This window comes from Ascaphus truei, chromosome 12, assembly GCF_040206685.1.
Source record: "Ascaphus truei isolate aAscTru1 chromosome 12, aAscTru1.hap1, whole genome shotgun sequence".
NCBI lineage: Eukaryota > Metazoa > Chordata > Amphibia > Anura > Ascaphidae > Ascaphus > Ascaphus truei.
In genome coordinates this window covers 51,856,768-51,877,010 of record NC_134494.1, presented here as the reverse complement: position 1 = coordinate 51,877,010, position 20,243 = coordinate 51,856,768, and the positions used below count along the sequence as shown (strand labels likewise).

Here is a 20,243-nt window from a genome sequence, read left to right as displayed (position 1 = left end):
AAGGCCTGATTTTTTCTAAGTGTCGACCTTGCCGATGCTTCTCCCCCAGCAACTTGCCAACTTTAGTTGGCGGGCTGGATTGGCGTAAAAATCTAAATTCTAGAGTGCTGATCAGCAGCGAAAAGCTTATCGGGGCTGCTAGAACTGAGCGCATTTCAGAAAGTGCCGATAAGTCCCGAAAAGTGGCTTATCGGCACCCGGCTGCCGAAAAGTTTTTTTCGGGAAAAAAAAATGCAGATTTAGGGCGCTTTTCGGCGCTTACTGAATCTGAAAGGCAATTTTGGCAAGAAAATGGCGAAAAAAGCCTTTCGGCGCTTACTGCATGAGGCCCATAATCTCCACAGAGTGCTCTTTGGTGGATTTTCCTTAACGTTACTGCTGTGTTGAGAAAAAGTGCACATCATGATGTCATCAACACAGCAGCAATTCAGAACACCCGTCTTCGTATAGCACACAAGTGCACTGAGGAAGAGTGACTTTGGGAAAAATGTCCCTGTGTGAAGCCCACAAAAGTTGGCAACTGAGGATGAACAAATGATATTAACTCCAAAGGAGTAAATATCCTTGAATAAGTTTGATGTGTTTTTTACAGATAAGAAAGTACTATGCAACGCTATGGACAGATTCAGCAACAAGGTGAAGGACCTTTGGCGTCAAATCGTCCTATATTCCAGGGGACACATACTGTATGGTGGAATTATGGTTTGAAAGCAACTCCCCATGTTTTTGTTCACTCTTTACCATCACGCTGGGAGTGAGTGAGAAATTGTTATAAAATGTCATTCTTTGTGGGTTACAATTTTGACAACAAACTGGAGTTTGTTCTAAAAACTCTAACCTGCAGTATTATTTCCTCATACTGAATTGCTGTGACGAATTTGCCAATACTGAAATCAATACTGATCTGTAATTAGGTTGTAAAATAATGTCCAAAGATATTACATCTACTGTACAGTTTACATACATCCGGATAATAGTGTTTTACAGCAACAATGCAGATACATAGGTTTTCGTCAGGTACCTGATCAATCGTGTTGAAGTCAGCGGAAAATCTGTTCAGTATACTCCCCAGAGGTGTTGTTTCAAAAAACCTAAAATATCCCCAGAAATACACATTTTCAGAAAAAGTTAAAGAAAAAAAATGACCGCAGAAAAAAGGATAATTGTCCCACCCCTCACTACCCTTTTCTCTTTTCAGTATAAAAGGGCAAAAAAACAAACAAAATGTCTTCATTTAAATGTGAGTAGTTTTCATGTTGTCAATGTGTCCAAGTATTTTGCTCCATGTTTATCAGTCTGAGATTTAGGGAGCGGCAATAGGAAGAATTAGGGATTAGTTACCAGTGCATATATTATAATGAGATATTAGCTACTGATGTGCTGCAGTCCGAAATTTGTATTCCCTTTTCCAGCAACAAAATGCCTGTGCTGTTCCTCGCTGGGCTTTCTGGGCTTTTTGTTTGTGTGGCTGCTTGGTATATAAAATACTCTATTCCATAATCCAGATATTGACAGGGGTTAGGGACATTTTGTGTGTGAGAGGACAATTTATGTCAACAGTTAAATAATGGAAATGAGAATGAAATGCCAGAAACAGAGGATTACCACCAAAGGAGAAAAGATAAGTAAAATCCATTTGCTGAGTTGGCTGCATAATGTTGGAGAATCCTTTCTTCTTATTACTGTGCACTAGCTGCGGATATATTTGAACCAGAAAGTCTAATCTCATATCTGTGCTAAAGTTACGAGATCTCCGAAGCACCGGGTTTTACGGTGTCCTGTACAGTATTACGTTTATCTGTGACTGTGTAGCTGGTTTAACAGACGCTGCTTTTTGTGCAATGTATCATATCATCTTTTGTGTTATAATATTGGGATCATTCATTGATATTTAAAATTAAGTTGCCTTAGTGCACCTGTTCTATATATATTTACCTGCCCTCAATCACGACAAGACACCCTTGCATTATTCAGTAAGGTTATCGGTATATTTGATGTATTATCATCTTGAGTGAACAAAACAATGCACTGCAAATCTGAATGGTCCTTTAAGGCTAATACAAAGTGCTTGGCAAATGCAATATATTTTGTCCACAGTATTAATGATTGTTTTTTTTTTTTTAAATACTAGAGCACATTTATTGGGTGGAATTCACAGCATTAGGCCTAGTACCATACATAACTTCACATCTATATATTAAACTCACATACATTATAATATCAAAATCAGGGCTGGCTTGATTGTGCTTCCATCGGTGCCACTGCACCTAGCGCTTACATTGGCACCACGTTCTCCCCCACAACATGTAAACGAATTGCCGGGGGAGAGCGCAGAGCCTCTGTAAGCTCAAGCATCTCCTCCTGCTCCTTATCCCCGGCATCTTCTCCTCGTGACAAAACAGCTGGAGGAGATGCCGGAGATGAGGAGCAGGAGAAGGTAAGAGGCCCGTGCTCTCCCCCGGTACAAAGCCCCACCAAACTCCTAGCCAGCCCTGATCTATATAACCTACCTCATTGGTGCTAAAATAATTCCATTCAGTAGACCATTATGTAGCTTCTTGGCGACTCTTAGACCAGTCAACTCCACTGCGATAGATGTGGCGAGACACAGTATGATTCCCAGGCAGGAGAGGATGCTGAATACCATGGAGTATGAGGAATGGTCAAAACAGTCCTACGTAGAGATGATGAAACAGCAGCTTGAAACCGCAGTAAAACTGAATGATACAGTATCAAGGAAAGCTGCTGTAAATATTAATAAAGAATTGAGACTGTAACCTGCGACAAACCCCCAAATAGTTTAGAATATGTCAGAAGTAATGAGCTATGAGCTCTAGATGGCAAACTTTTCAACATAGAGATTTGTTATACCTGTCCAATGTATGTACTGGCATACGCTGGCCACATGTTTAATCAATAGATTGTTAGAACAATATCCATGCTGACAAGACAAGTGTCCATTTAATTCACCATGGTATTTCCTAAAGCACTGTTGTGGAAAAAAGTGGTTTCAAGTATAATTCTGCATACGATTAAAAAGTACCCGATATGTAGAGCAGTTTGTGTCCACTGTTTTAGAAATGACATCTGATGTCCACTTTGCCAACCAGAAGTCGATTGTAACCATGACTGAGTGTTTCAAGAGTTGAGAGAAGATGAGTAAAGGCAAAAGGAGAATCCCAGCAGAGCTCAGATACTTCCCACATGCTCTCCATGGCATTTTTGCTCTTTGGTGCATTACAGATGAGAGATTATCATCATCCTCATCACTTTCAGATATTTCTTCTGCAATCAGCAAGAAAATAAAGAGTGATAGAAATACATCCACAGATTACCCAGTTCAAATATTTGATGCACATAACTGACAATGCATATATGAAAAAATGATGTGGATATGGATGGATATATATATATATATATATATATATATATATATATATATATATATATATATATATATATATATATATATATATATATTTATATATAAATGTTGTTCAGTAAATAAATAGAAATGCAATATTTTTTCCTATGAAAATAATAGGACATTCCAGATAAGAATTCATATGTACCACATAAGTTGTATATCCATTATACCCCCACCACGTGTCAAAAATTGTGTTTCGAAAGAGACACACAATTAGAAACTTGTCAGTAGTATTGTGTTGTTTTAATACAAAGTTACACACAATTGACCAAATTGCATCCTTCTGTATCATACAAATGACTCCAGGCTGAGTAATATTGCACATTAGTGATATACCGAGTACCGGGTAATTACCCGGTACCCGGATTACCTGGTGCTTTTTCAGCTACCCGGAAATTACCTGGACCCGGCAGCAGGGGGTTGGGACGTGCACCGGGTCGGAACCGACACCGGGTCGGAACTGGCGCCGGGTAATTTCAGGGCAGCTGAAAATACTTCAAAACTTACCTGCAGCCGACGACGGAAGGGGAGGAAGACCGGTGAGGAAGACTGTGGTGACATCTGGGAGCAGCAGCAGACGTCCTGGGGCGGTGGCAGCAGCCGAAGTCCGTGTTCAGCCGGCTCCTACCTGGCTGTCCAATAGGGACGCTCCTGCTCCGGTCACATGGTTCCGCGGCTCCCACCAGCATCAGCTGTGTGCTCTGTTCCTGCTGCTCCCTCCGGCTGAACAAGCACTTCGGCTGCTGCCAGTGCCACCAGGACGTCAGCTGCTGCTCCCACGATGTCGCCGCGGTCCTCCTCTCCCTCCGCAATGGTCTTCCTCACCCTGCAGCTAAGTGTATGCTACCCGGGCAGGGTACCCGGTACCCGGCGAAATTACCGATTTTCCCCGGGTAAGCGGTGAAATTCAGAACCCGGCCCAACACTACCGCACATGCTCTTGGCTACTGAAAAAGTCAATACCTAGATTAGTTAGTGTTGGGATAAAACGTTTCTTCTAATTGTTTTTATTTTGACTAAACCTTACCATTCTTTTGGATAGCGTTAGTGTGGTTTATATCATTCAGTAACTTGTTAAACATTTTCTCTAGACACAAAACCTGTCAATTCGGTTGCTATCAGTTTGTGATCAGATGTAGTCAGGGCTACTTTAACCTCTGTCGCGCTACGGTGGGATATGTTGAGATATTCTGCGTTATAGCGCAATATTCTGCGTAAATTACTCAGGTATAACATCTATATGTGTAATATCCATGTGGGGTCAAAGGAAACAACTGAAGTGGACAATAAATGCAGTAACAGTTTTGTGTATGTTTGGTATCTGGAATGGAATATAAATACAAGGACATATGTCGAGGTTTACATTAAAAGAGAATTCATTTACCTTCTTCTTCTTCATCATCTCCTAGCAAAGCTTCACGAGAGTACATGGCCCGTTTTATGTTCTTCCTCTCCACTGCAGTCTTTCTGTCTATAACAATCTCCTTAAAGCAAGATATAACATGTCTCTGTCTTAGTGCCACTTAGGATCAAAGTCAGTAATAGATGTTTTCTAACCAGCCAGGCTTAAATAAAGGTACGGAGATGGTACAATGGTTTGCCATGGTCTACATTGCTGCGTCTGAACATTGCGTTAAATCTAAATACTTTTTAGATTCAGCACTAGACATCACTATTTTCCTACCCATAGCACACACGTGAAAAGTAATTTCCATCAGCTCTGCACAGAAATAGTTGTTGTTCTTGATGTCTAATCAGTTCTATATTCTGATTCAATTTGGCACAGTCCATGGCATATTCTTTAACCCTTTTTGCTCCAGAGGGACCTGCAATGCCTTGCAGGGTGAAACTATTTAAAAACAACAGACAAATAGACAAAAAGCGCAAAAAGATGCACCAATACCACTATAAAGAATGCATAGAGCCGATCATAGTATGTGCGTGCTCTTCTAACCCCACACAGAATTCGTGAGACTATTTAAACTCTGATAGACTGTATGCTACATAAATATTCAAAGGGTCATGGTAATGTATTTTTGGATGTTTGAAATACATTCAGTCAACACATGCATGTGATCACATCATCAAAGCAACATATGGACTAAAAAAAATATCTTAGCCTGGCATTTAATTTCTATTGGTGAAAGCCAAGTATGAGGGAGAGAGACATTCTGGCCAGACACAAATACTTTCAGTCTTCTGAAGGTCATGATTGTGAACTATACCATCTATCAATATACTGTACAAACTAGATCCCCGTGTGTGCCTTTTCTCCAGGCTACAGTCCTCCCCCATTTCTTAGACCATGGGCAGATTCCCGCATTGTCAACGTTGATGCAGCAAGCCATCATTGTCCTGTGTGTAGTGAGCTATTGCATCCTCTATCTATTCAATGCACATTCAACAATATGTAGTAGAAAAACGTCAAAGCATCATAACATACTTTCTCCAATTCTTGGTCCTGACGATTCATTAGTGTTTTCCAATGTTCATACAGCTCAGAGTCAGACATCTGTATGTCTTTGAGTGTCCCCTCTTTCTGAATAGTACCATCTTTCATTGAAATAATCTGAAAAAGATTACAAATGTGTAAATGCAATAGAGTGACCAACATTTTTCTTAATCCTTACTGCGTATAATACACATCGCTAATCTGTCTATATAAGAAATGTAATATACAGTATAATAATAGTTAGTAAAAGTCACGCAGGAGGACTCTTAAATGTCTCGGATTGGGGTTTATATGTGTAGCCATGTGTAAAATTGGTGTACAGATCTCTCTCATGCTGGCAGTAATCCTGGTAAGAAGGCAGGGTTGCCAGTAGTGATCATGGAGGTTTGCCCTCAAACCCCTGTGATGTGTCATATATGTAGCAAAGGAAATGACAGCATGCTTTGTGTCCACTGTTAGTGACATAGAGGTGGGTATTTCTGGAGTCTATATATGGCACAGCACACCCAAAAGTTAGTTGGTTCAGTCTAGTGTTCAAGCTAAGGTCGTTGGTTCAGAGTTGGAGTTCAAGGTCTGCAGCAGTTCAAGTCTGTCTGTCAGAGTGGCAAGGGACAATCTATTACACACTGTGTCCAGGGACCTGGCACAGCTGGTGGTCTCCCTTAGGGGAGAGGTGGAAGAACAACTCAATTAAGAGAGAGGAGGAACCTTCTGCGTGGAGTACCTCCACAAGATGTGCGGCTAAGTGCCGGCCACTGTGATGGGCAGTCTGCCACGAGACATGCAATTAAAGATGCCCTGGTTCAAGATACCCTTCCTGTGTGAGTCTGGAGTTATTCCACAAGAAGATGCACCTAGGAGTTCCCCGTCAGATACTCCTCCCTGCTGCCGATGGAGGCGCTGTACCATATGTGAGTAGGACTCTGCACACTATCTCAGACGCCTGTCATGGTGATATTCCCCATTACCAACCAGCGGGAGACTCAGGAGTCCTGTAGCCAACAGGTGCACCACATGACACACACATGTAACTGGGAACAGATTACACCCACAGGGGCCAATATGAGATTGGGTGGGGGTACCGTTACATATGTATGAACATGTAGAAATGTTTGCGTTGACACACTGTCTGATTTCCTGCTTGTGCCTGCCAGCAAGTGCAACAATTTGTACATCAAGACAGTAATGGCGGTGTCACCAGTGTGACTGCACCTGGCCTCGTTCTTACCCGGCCCAACTTCTGCAATCACAGTTTAAATGTTGTGGTGGGTTTAACTTTTAACTGGAGTTGTGCTGCGGGAGAGCGTGGAGCCTCTGTAAGTGCTGGCACCACCTCCTGCTACCACGCGATGACGCATCGCCTTGACAACACATCACATGGCGCGAGGGCAGGCAAGAGGCCCCGTGCATCACGTCATCACGTGGTAGCAAGAGGAGATACCAGCTCGGGAGGCAGTAAGGGGCCCCAAGCGCACGCTGTGTATCGGGCCCCGCCATGCTCCCAGCTGACCCTGATCAAGAATTTGATACATATCATCATATGTGCATCGTGCAACTCCTGTCTATGTCCTCATAGCATCATGCACACTGCCCACAATGTCAGAACGAGGCAAAGTGGGAGAAAAGTAGCTTGTTATGTTGACGTCAAGAGACACAACTTAGAAATGCCTCTCTTTGTATCTTGGTAGTTTTGGAGCTAAACTGACAAAGATTCAAAAGGGACCTCAACATGCCATGAACACCACAGATTGTTCAAAGTATATTGCAGAGCTACATGAAAAGTACATATTTGTATTGTCTGCTCACATCTGTTACTGATTGATACCAATTAATAGAGCCTTGGTTGCTTACCCAATCAGCATGTGGCAGATACTGCAGCTTGTGGGTGACTAAGACAGTGGTCCTCTTGTTGTCTCTTAACATTTTCAGGATTCCTTCTTGCATGAGATGGTCACTCAGATGAATGTCCAGTGCAGAGAATGGGTCATCCTTACCATCAGGAGAAACAAAACCACAACCGATTTTGTTATACATGCAGACAAATGGGGCTGTAATTCAAGAATGCTTTGACTATGCAATTGTTTCCCCCCTCCCCCCCCCCATTGTGTCAGAAATATTAGGGATGCTACAGTAATAATGAGAAGAAAAAGTTGGTCAAATATGATTTGTATTTAATGACAGTTCCATATCAGGATCAAGATGATGGTTTTCTTAATCTATACAAACATGTATTTTTTTTAGTATGGCATACAGTATTTATCACTTTGGATTGTAGACAACAATGACCTCAAAATACAACGAGAACCTCAATACGAACACTAAGATGCTGCCTTGTTCCCCAAGAACCTTTTGTTTTGTTCTCTACAAAATCCCCTACAGAAGTGATCTCTGGACTTTGAATTTCTCTGCACACGTAATTACATTTATGATTTCTCCCGTTGATCCACCACCAGTTACCACAATCTACAGTACAATTACTCTACACTTCACCAGGACATTTAAGAGCAGTACAACGTTACTTTTCCAAAAACGCCTACAGATGAAGACATATATTTTTGGATGTTTCGGAGTTTTCTAAAGCAGTAACAGGAGTTGATTTTTCATCCCTGTTAAATCGGGTCTCAGAACGTGATGTTACCTTAAGCAGGAACAAGCGTTCTGATCCCTGAGGTCAACGCGTATCCACAAAGCTAATTACATGCAAAACAACCACCGCTCTACGTCTTGTTAGCATAGGCTTTATATCCCATTGTGGTAACATAACGTTGTGTTATCTTCCAATAACGTGACAGTAAGTACGTCTTAGCAATACTTTTATCCAGACCCTGAAATGGGTCATTACCTCAAGGTTACAAAGAGAGGAGAGGAAAATAATGCCCACCCAGACCCTGCAAACCCTACAGTATTTCAGGGCCTGGATGTGAGTAACCCCAAGTTTAGGTATGACCTACAGTAACTAATGTAGCATTAAGTTCCCACTCCTTAACAGATCTTTGCGGATAACCAATATTATGGAAATATATCATGTGTATGCCATTATCACGAACGGCCTTTATAGTGAACCCTCTGCTCTTGGCATGGCGTAATGTAATTGTCCTTTGCAGGTACACAGTTAGTCTTAACGTGACAGTAAGTTAGGTTAACATGACGGTAAGTTACTTAACAGCACTTTGAGGATCTAGGCCAGTGGTGGTCAAATTCAGTCCTCAAGAGCCACCAACAGGCCAGAAGCAGGGAAGAAGCAGGGATATCCTTTTCCAAGTTGAGCAGCACATATTGTTGCTTTAAAGATTAGAGCGCATATGGCCAAGCATCCTATGAATTCTATTTTCCATGTAAGTCTGGCATTCAGAGAGAGATTGCATAATGAAATACATAAGCTATATTTTAACATACATTAGCAACAGCACAGAATATGAACGAGCGTTCACCCATAACCTGCGCTGCCACTGTTTTGCTCCTTGAAGCATTATACAGTTTATTTTTTTGGACCCCTCCAATAGCATACGTGATAGTAATTATAAATAGCCGACTTTGAAGTTTAGTATCAAACCCTCTTTTAGCAGCCTGGAAAATGCGGCTTTATATATCCGTACAGGATTTATTGGCACGCTGCAACATTTTGAATGAAAAATTAATTCGGAGACACTGTGTCAATTTGGATGCTTCAGCCATAAAAGTGTTGCACTGCCAGGAAAAAAATAACAACCCACGTGAGAGGAAAGGACTGAAATGCACTTCCCGTCCCTAACGGGGTTAAAGAAATCTGGTACAATGAACACACTGCAATCCAGCTGAATACCACATAGTAACCTGAATATTTGAAGGGGATTACAGCTAGGCTTAGTGTCATCTACTAAACTGCTGCACAAGTGCATACTACTGTATACAGTATATGAGAAAGCGCTGACACCAATGTACTGGTATGCAGATTGAATATTTATGAAACAAATACATGTAGCACTGTTTCCCCCACCCCCTGGGAGATGCACAGCCTATGCTACCTAGTGTGTGGTGCAAATACATGTTAGGGTCAGGAGAGCCGAGTCTGATCTGCGATGGAGTGGAGATCAGGACAGGTTTAGATTCTTTTCTGAGCTCTTCTCATGGTGCTTAGCGCCTCCAGCAGTAGTGGGCTCCAGGATGTTCGGCGGTCAGCCCTCACTATTGCACTCTTTCCCCCTCAGCCCAAGGACTAAGTCTCAGACTGAGGTATATTAGAACAGGATCTTAATTGGGGAACATCCATTGCAGATCTTCTCACAACGATGCAAGGTCTCAGAGGCTCCTTACCTCTGGATGGTGCTTTGCCCCTGGTAGTATAGGGCATCTGTGGTTGAATCACATTTTCCCTCAGTCCAAAGACTGAGGGTGAGGGTGAGGATGCTCATCCCGCCATGGGAGAGGCTGATAGCTCTACTGCTTCCTCTCTCCTCCAGAGCAGGAACAGGACTGACTCTAAATATGGACTTCCTCTAATTAGGATAGAAGGGGCGAGCTCGTTGTCTATACCTATCCATGAAATGCTTACACTGGCCATGAGTCACCACCTTACTCCTGTCCATCATAGAGGAGCAAGGGTGGGGTCGCAAACCCACAAAATTAACCCCTTACAGCCTGCAGCTAGCAGGACTTACATAACAGGCCAGGGAAAGATAGGCAGAATGACATACCCTGTTACATATACTTTCCTCTTAAATGCATATTCATTTATATTTATTGACTTTTGCATTGAAAATCAAATCAGTCCTGTAACAAACAGGCAATTCTGATAGTATTTCTTATTTGTTTGATCGTTCACCGTAAAAATGTCATAAATTCTGAGTCCGGATGCTGGTCCTGAGACAGGCGAGTGAAACATTGACATGTCATCACTATGGTTTAATAAGGTTATGTTCACGTGTTTATTCCTAGTACCACTACTTGCATTCGTTGATCTGAAGGTCTCAGAGGAAAATACCTAGGGATTACCGGCACCACGTGCAATTGTATCAGCAGGTAACTTAATTATTATAGCGAATCAATATATATATTTTTACATTTGTAATTGTAGCACAAATGACAGTGTGTGACAAAGGCTGAGGCCAGGCGCGCGTGTGGCATCATGCGCGCCTACCGCAGAGGCGATTTATGGCCTAGGGGGAGACGCGATGGGGAGGCTTGGTGGAGGCACGTCGGAGGCGTGCCCGTGACATCACATGAGTGGTTCACCCCCATTGGCTGAACCGCGCACGTGACTCGGCCATCGCATGACAAAATCAAATTATTTTGTCTTCTCTGGGATCGTGAGCACCATCGCTCTTCATCGCACTAAGCATGGACGCGGCCTAAGACAGCACTGGGTGAGGATCTTGAATGCGATGAGATCATTCTGTTTGATAAACCCATTTCTGGTTTTCACGTCAGTTTTGTACTCGAGAATCTTTGACACATTCTCCATCTTTGATATGGTTTTGGAACAGACAAACATTTACAGAAAAGCTGTGTAACCATGTTAAGATTATTAAAGAATAAATGTCACCTTACGAGTAATTTCTGTAAGTAGAAATAGCCGTGTTAGTCCAGTTGCGAGTAAATGAGTACTTCAGTATTAGGTGATGCCCTCTTAATTTGGACTAACAATAGATATTATAAGATAAGCTTTTGAGAGTTCTCCTCTCTTCCTCAGGTCAGCGATACTGATTTACAGAGATTCCATGAGCTTAACACAGAGGCATAAAAACAAGATAGCCCACTAAGGCAGGATATGTGGAGAAGTCATGGTACATAAACAGACAGGGCAATAAATGGATGAAAGGGATGGTGAGAAATGTGGAGACCATGTAGGACCATAAACCCATCAGCAGTGTTTAGTGGGGGGCGGAGGTACTGTGGGGGAGAAGGGTTTGAAATTAAAATGAACAAAGAGCCAGGGAGAAACATTACAAAAAATTATAATAATATCAATTGCCCAGTACATACTGCGCGTGAAAACGAGAGGTAACTCTCAATGTATTACTTCCTGGTACAGTATTTTATAAATAAATAAATTGTTACTCCAAATAAAAAAAGGTATCGCCTAATACTGAAGTCATTTACCTTGTCAGCACAAATTAACACTGATTCCTATTTAAAGTATATGCAAAAGAACGTGTTGGATTCTGCTGCGATAATAATCATGTGTATCTCTGCATGAAATAAATGCTTTTGCCAAATTTGCAGAACTGGTGAAGTTTAGAAGCCGTTTACAGCTCAGAGTCTGAGACTAATCCAGATGCAGACAGCTGCCAGGCAAAATAACGTCAACAAATGGAAGCCCCTGGACCATGGAGGAAATACCAGCTGGGCCTGGGAAGCACGAAGACATTTCTAAAGTACAGAACATGTGCACGACAACTATGCTTACTGTTCTAGTCCTAGTGAAGAGATCCATTACAGAAGCAACCGTCGGATGGGGAAATGTGTGGATGTGTCTGTCGAGTGGATGGAAAGTTCTACAAAAGTTCAACTTCAGTCTATATGAGGTTTTAAGAGGAAGTTATTTTTTTTAGACTAGACTAGTCTCAGAGAATTGATTGCACAAAAGCTATGCATACTGCATTATCTACTTTCTACAATAAAGCTACGCAATTGAATTGAGGACTTTGTCTCTTTTCATCATTATAAGGCTGAGTCCATATAGATGGGACCAGTGCTTAACCGCGCTGATGCTGAAGCCTGTGCGATTTCATGCACATGCAGGCGAGCCAGCGGGCGCGATCGGGATGCGGGGGGGAGGCTGAGGGTGGCAGGGCAGTGACGTCGCTGGGCCAATCGCCCGCCACGCACCGACGTCAACGTCACGGCGCCATGACGTTGATGCTGCTTCACGCTGATTGGATATTTTCAGCCGACAGCGCGCTGAAAAACCTCTTGGCTGAAAAATCCAACTCCTGAGCATGCCTGTGGACGCTCGCGTGAGCCCCCTCTAAAGACATCCTCATTGAGGATGCTGGGGCTCAGCGCGGAGCGTCCGCACAGATCAGCGCGGCTTCCCCTGCTATGGACGTGGCCTAAGACTCCTGTCTCTTAGTCCAGGACCCCATAATGGGATTCATTTTTCAAATTGCATATGTCATAGTGAATGGCACTGAAGTGGGCATGTGGTCTATTGGCAAAAACCACAAAGTACATGTGGTACAAGAGCTTGTTGCAGCTGTTTCAGCAATAGTTCCCCTACACTTGCATAAACCTGGTACAGCGAGGGCCATTTCTTAGAGAATGGAACCAAAACGGCATAACTTCATGTTCCAAACAGAACATTTGCAGCTAAAATGGGTCACAAATGTTTTAGTGAATACTCTTGGATAAAATCAGAAGGTCACTTTGGTTACAATTATCAGAGAATAATGACAGAACTTGTACCTGAGTTGTCATTGGCATTGATCTAAGCTTGATCTAATTTTAATATCATTTTTTTAAAATAATGTCTACTGTTAATGAAGTTCCCAGTAATGTAGATTATCATTGCTTTTGGCCCCTCTAGTCATTTATGCCTTAAAGTCTACATTTTCGTTGATCCCACATGCATATACAGATCACAGTTAGTATGGGGTTTATGCATCAACGTAATGCTATGTTTTTTGGAGCAGAGTAGCAGTATGTCTAAGAACAGTTTCTTAGATCTGATGCAGAATGTTGGACTTGGGCCACATTAGACATGGAGTTTTTTGGGGGGGGCAAATAAAAGGCAAAAAGCTTAATGCAGAGAGCGATGCATCTCATTATAATCTCTACACCATGTAACTCCTCCCACCTACACTCCCCAAGGTGCAAGATGGAGAAGACAGAACATAATTGGACCAAAATGCTTTGATACATAAGGGCAGGGTAAAAAATACCTAGGTTTTGCTGCACAATTGCCTTGATACATACAGTAGGCCCATAAGGTTCAAGAACTCCTGTTGAAAGGTGAGTTTTACTGATAGACTGCAAATAACCGAAGGTCATTTTCATATGACGGCCATACGGGGTTTACACAGCAATACAGTAACTACAACTATATGAAAAAATCAGTGCGGAAAAAAATGGTGCTAACCAGAAATACAACACTGGTCTGCTGGTAGAGTGCTCTTGCCACACTTATTCGCTGACGCTGACCTCCCGAGAGATTGATACCCTGCAAATACAGAAACACAAAAGAAGCAATCACCCCCACAGTCGCCAGACAGGTAAAGGACCCAAGACATAACCTGTGCTTAGTTTTTTGTTGTAGACCATGTCGGATTCATACAAATGAATAAATCAATCACTCTGTTCTTCAGCCGGTCTTCCAACTGTACGTCCAAAGTGATACTACTTCCATTGCTCAATATGACCCAGGTATACTAAGTGCTGCTAAGCTGTGAGGCATGTTACAGCCTTCTAACTTGAATGGGTTGGGTGCCTTACAGCTTAGCATGGTTTAGTAGATATCTAATCTAGCCATTCTGCACATTAGGGCTCTGTAATGTATTGCATTATGAGAAGATGAAATGATCATTTCAGCACTGAATCCATTCTTAATGGATAATGGTAAATGAATACATTCCCATGGAAAAGAAACATTGTTCAGGCCAAAGTTGTTTTGCGATTTTGCAACCCAAAACATCACCCTCTATTAAAGTTATGGCGTGTGTCACAGGTTTCTAAGTGAGGGGACTGAACCTTTTTGATAAAAACAAATAAATGCAAAGCATTTGTTGATATTTATTTCCTTTAAAGCACACACATATACTGATTATCCCGGTACATTACCTCCCCGTGAACACGTTGAAGAAGAAAGCCCACCAAGTGATGTTCGTTTTCTTCGCCAGCCCTCAGAACATCTACTTAGTATTAATTTCCTTAGTGCCATTCCATGAATAAATATGTGTTATTATTTTACTAGATTATAAATGTGTGCGCAGCAGGGGACATCTGACAATACAGTTCTGTATGGATTATAAAGTATTAAAGTTTGTCTTTAAATGAACAAAAATGTATTCATTGCCAGTGACCTCTAAAGCCTTAAATTCAGTACCGAATCCATGGAAATATGTATTTAGTATTCTCACTGCATAGAACAAAACTTATTTTACTGCTGAAAACCCCCTAATAGTGAGATTTACCAACCCGTTCTCCAATCTGAGTTTGGTCACCATGGGGAAGGATGTCGATATCAGGCTGGAGAGAACAAGCATCTATTATTGCTTTGTATCTGTGGAGAAGAAGTAATATAGCATAAGTATATATGTAGCAATGAAAGCATTTCTCCTATTTGGGAAGCAGTGAAGAAAAGCCTGGTAAAAACAAAAGGTTTGTTGCAAGCCATAGATCAACAGAGCAGAACCGGAGAACTTGCAAAACAAGTACGTGAGGACGAATACTGGTTCGCAATGTAAATAAGTGTCTTCTTCTGACCAATGTGGAGCAAACTAAGCAGTTGTGCCAATTAGCAATTGGCTTTCCCACTTTCTGCTCTAAAAGTATAAATATGTCCCTAAGCCTATGGGAAGCACAACTTATGCAAGAACCCAATACATCATAATCACAGAATCCTACTACAGTCTGTGCAAATCCATTTGATTGGAACTAAAACAATGCATTGAGTTTAAAAAAAAGCAGACTTAGTATAAACGGCATGCATTAGGGAAAATATTTTCTAGTTGGTTTAAAGCTGCAGTTCAAGCAATATCCTACATATGTGTTTTTTTTTTAATACATCAGTTCTGTACTATGAGAAAATACATTTAAAAAAAACTATTTTTAAAGACATTTTTAATGTATTATAATATAACAAGCATTTTTTATTCCTACAGCAACCATTTACAAAGTCACACCCTTTCCTCTTCTGAAACAGGCTCTGCCACACCCCTTTCTGAGCCCTGCCCTCTCTCTAGCAGTGAACCAATTGTATCTAGGTACTGCCTGGTCACATGATCTTCCTCACAGAACTTTGCATCTTTGGTCCTCTTCTGCTGCACTGACAGCAATTTAGTGAACACCAGAGCCGAACCTTCGCCGATCGATCACAGGAGAACGGATCGATCGGCAACTTAGTTAATCACATGTCACTATGTAGATTGTATTGATGCACATATTGAATGGAAAAAAAATGTTGCTAAACATTCTGCATACACATAAAAAAATAGAATGAACTAGCTAACACTAACCCTGTCTAACATAATTCAGCTAGAAGTGCCATGATCCTGCATCCACACCACAAGATGCATACAACTATACAAAAAACAACCTGAGCCTGACGAAGGGGCCGGGGGGCATTGAAAGCTTGCTCTGTTCTGCACATATAACAGTGTGTGTGTCTTCTAACATGTCCTTTCCCTGTGTGTGCTGATTGTTTCTGTATTGCTGCTTTAGAAGGCCACCTCAAATGTATCAAACGTGAACATAAATTGATGGTTTACTAGTCTTACTAACGTTTGTAGGATACCTTTGATTTCTATTTATTCTCTCTCAGGAAGTCTCCAAGAAAGAAGATTGAATTATTTATGCCTGAGAGATCTTACTTTTGTTTGTTGAAGGTGTTTTCAAAGGTAATGTTCTCTTCCACTGTGGCGTTCAGCAGCCAAGGCTTCTGGGAGGCGTATGCCACAGCTCCTCTCGTCCTAAAAATGACAAAATCAAAACATACATGGGTGGAGGTCGACATGCTTTTAATGTTAATTCAAACCAAATATGCAATATCAAGGCAGCCACAAGCAACTCGTGTAAACCAGAGAAGGATGCAAACTCAAATATACTTGGCATTTAGGGACACTGGTTTTCATTTCCATATAATGTCCTATAACAAAGTCCTAGTGTTTTTAGGGGATGTTTTATTTAATCTATTGATGGACGGTTTTGTAGAGTGACAAAGAAGCGTCATTCAGTTCTCAATGTACAGACGTTAATATATTTAGACATCGTTAAAACTGTAAGTAACACTTGCAGTACGTTTCCCATCACCTCTGGGTAGCACGAACACAAGGTTGTACTGTAAGTACAACATGAAAATTGTGCTAGGGATGAAGGGGAAAGGGCTGCCCGCTCATTAGTAAAAACTCGCAGCTTGTCACTATATAGTAGCGAGATGAGAGGTAAGGAAGAATGTTATCATAAAACATAATACTTTCTCCTTCAGTGCGGTTAAGGTTAACAGTAGTCACAGTACAGTTACCGTGCATCTGGGGGTGACCCAGTGGTTGAAATGCGTGTGGGAGATTATTTTTTAACAACCAGCCACCACAAATCTTTCTTAGATAATCAGCAGGAAAGCCAAGAGATCGCATACCTCCATGCACTGATATCAATTTACTGCGTTTAACGTAGTCATTAGCAAAACCTCAGTGGAATTAATTGTTTGTGCATCAACTCACTAACGATTAAATAGGCATTTGCTTAAATACATTCCATTCCAGCAGCTAATCTTCACTAGATATAAATAGAAATGAATAATTTTTTTTGCTTCGGGCAGAATTTCTTGTGTGGGCCCCATTGATATAGCATAAATGTAGACTAACAATTCCAACGCAGCTTTAAAGGATCACAAATTCCTTTTAATAATTACAGCTGATGATCATACACTTCAGATAAAGAGGTCTATCCCCTTTAAATACCAACAGAAGCACTACTTCTGGAATGATCCGAATGTTTGTCAATGATATGGTTTGTGTGCCACTATGGTCGAACTCCACTGATAACCAATGAAGGCGAGGTTATCTTTGTGGGGAGTGTCACGGGAGACCAGGACTAATACCAGGGATCAATATCGAAATACAAGAGTTTATAACAATTATTTATTGGAAAACAGTATCCACAATTGACATATAAACAGACAACACACATGACACAGTGTAATATGTCATGTGTTGTTGTTTATCTGAGGTTGTATTTACCTCATTTTAAGACCTGCTAAAGAACAGCTGATTGTTATTATGTCCTGATATGTAAAACCATAGAATTCAAAGAGGGTGTACACACAACTGTATAACATAATATACTGCATTATTGACAGGTAGGGGTAATGGCAGGCTTGAGCTGTATTAACAGCCATATTTCAACCTACCGTCACAGGAAGCTTTAGGTCAGAACCTGCGTTACCTGAAGTATCAAATCAACCAACTTTTATTACAATTTAGATTGTAAGCTCTGTGGGACATGTTTATGTTTGGTTCTTTCATACAGTAATCGTATATGCATTTCTTTAACTTTTGCTGCACAAGAAATGAATGAAATATGACTATTCCGTCAAGTTCTATCAAATACCCTCCAATGTGTCAAAGCGTCTAATAACAGCTATAGTTGCCTGAAACCTCTATGGCCAACAGAGCATGGCCACTGACAAGTTGTGGCAAATCTGATTTCACCTACTATTGTACTAATGCTCCCGGGTGACATGAAATCGAATGAAATACTACTATTATAATCCAATCATTCATCACTCAATCGCCAGCCCGTCTTCTGGAAAATGAATCATCGCTGCTTTAGGCTGTTAGAAAAAGTACTTCATTAACCCCTTGTGTACCATTTCAGACTTTGCAGGCACTGGAAGCGTTAACAATGTTGTTATTCATAAAAAAAATGCACATTTACAGGGATTCCTATTGCAAAGATATTTATATAATTGGTGTGTTTGCTATTTCTTACTATTTAGCATACTTGATCCACACACAGGATGTGAAGAGCAGCAGTACTGTTTTGATTTGTTGTAGCTCTAACAACGCTCCACATGCCTTAAAGTATAAAATATATTTCATTAACCCTTTGAGCGCTGGAGGGGACACGGTGCCCGAGTGCCATGGCCACTCCGAGACAGTGCGGTCCCGTGACCGTGGTGACCATTTTGGACCCTCCTCCTCCATTTCCTCACTGGTTAGATCACCCCATGGGAACCCTGGACACAAGCGGACCCGTAAAAAAAAAAAACCCTATGAGCATGACGTAATCAGTATGTCCCGAGGCACACAAAGGGTTAATACACCATGTTAATTGAAGGTTAAGTGCTACACGCATACTCAAAATGTTCCCAAATCCCCGCTAAATCAGGGCTCACACCGTAACATTACCTAAAAGCAGGAATGGCTGTTGAGTTCCCAGAGTAACATGGTATCCTCAAAGCTAAATATAACCACGTTCAAGCATGTGCATGAGCTTAATGTCACGTTATGTGTATTAATGTCACGAATGATGTTGTATTATCTTCCAGTAACGTGACTGTGATGAAATAGGCTTCCTAAAAATACTAGGAAGCTCTGCCCAGTTGCCTATTCTCATCAGGAGAAGCACAACGTTAATGTTGGGCATCCAGGTTTTGCCCTTTAATTCCAATTTACCCTGTATTGTGCCTCTGTGAAAGCAGTGGTCCTGCTCTTCTATAGTCTCTAAGGATGCTAAGGGTTAACGCTGTGCATTAGAGCTGTAAGCCCGGGGCTGTATCAGTCATTGTTAGCCTGGGGACGGGGAAGTCCATGTATGGGCATATTCCTGTACCTGCCTTACAGCCTGTTGACTATTCTAAGGATAGGGATGACCATATGTGGGCATGTCATCTTGGGCTTCCTGACTCACCTTCAACCCCAGTAATCTGATCAACTGTGCCTGGGGCCGTGTGCAGAGACCAAGACTATTGTTCCCACCAGACTGGCTAGCATCTCCCTAATTGGGACAGGGGTATAACTACTGCCTTCTCCCCAGCCTCAGAGATAGGCTGTGCGAGAAGAGCTCTCAACAACACACCCTGTCCGCGCAAGCGTGCCACAGGGATCAGTCCTGGGGCCATTCCTGTTCAACCTCTTCATGAATGACATCTCCACAGACCTCCACAAGACTCAACTGGCACTCTACGCAGATGATGTGGCAGTCATCTCCCAGTCTTTCAGCGAGAAAGAAGTAGCTAAGAACATCCAGAAAGCTCTGGATATGCTATCAACATGGTACAGCGACTGGCAAGTAGGACTGAACTCCAGCAAGACCACAGCTACACTGTTTACCAGAAAGAAGATCAAGGCACACCCGCCAATCAGCCTCAACGGAGAGGCCATCAAATGGGAGTCAAGCAGCTCTTACCTAGGGGTAATCCTCGATAGCAAGCTAAGCTGGAGAAACCACATTGAGAAGACTCAACAGAAGGCAACAGCCAAGCTGGCAGCACTGTACCCCCTGCTGAAGACAAGAACCATGCCCATCCAGAGCAAAGTCAACGTGATCAAGGCGATCATTAGACCCACAATGACATACGCCTCCCCGGTGTGGAGTGGTTGCCACCAACGGCACAGATCATCTCTTCAAAAATTACAGAACAAGGCGCTGCGGATTGCGTCCGACGCACCACTTCCTACAAGAATAGCAGACCTTCACAGGGATGTAAAGGAACTTCTCAAGGAGAGA

At 41.9% G+C, this 20,243-nt stretch overlaps 1 protein-coding gene across 4 annotated transcripts in view; it reads right to left on the bottom strand.

Annotated features, from left to right (window-relative positions):
* ABCC8 (ATP binding cassette subfamily C member 8) overlaps positions 1–20,243 on the bottom strand; it is a 158,031-nt gene that overhangs the window by 29,263 nt on the left and 108,525 nt on the right. For all 4 annotated transcript variants that reach the window (XR_012787627.1, XM_075567706.1, XM_075567708.1 and 1 more), the window contains 9 exons: positions 16,385–16,483; positions 14,991–15,075; positions 13,936–14,016; positions 7,731–7,868; positions 5,871–5,996; positions 4,812–4,911; positions 3,044–3,285; positions 2,511–2,674; positions 1,022–1,091 (listed from right to left, as the gene is read on the bottom strand). Coding sequence is in view for 3 of the 4 variants with exons in the window: in XM_075567706.1 (XP_075423821.1) it covers positions 1,022–1,091; positions 2,511–2,674; positions 3,044–3,285; positions 4,812–4,911; positions 5,871–5,996; positions 7,731–7,868; positions 13,936–14,016; positions 14,991–15,075; positions 16,385–16,483 (1,105 nt within the window). In the remaining variant the exon portion in view is untranslated. The remainder of the gene's footprint in view (positions 1–1,021; positions 1,092–2,510; positions 2,675–3,043; positions 3,286–4,811; positions 4,912–5,870; positions 5,997–7,730; positions 7,869–13,935; positions 14,017–14,990; positions 15,076–16,384; positions 16,484–20,243) is intronic.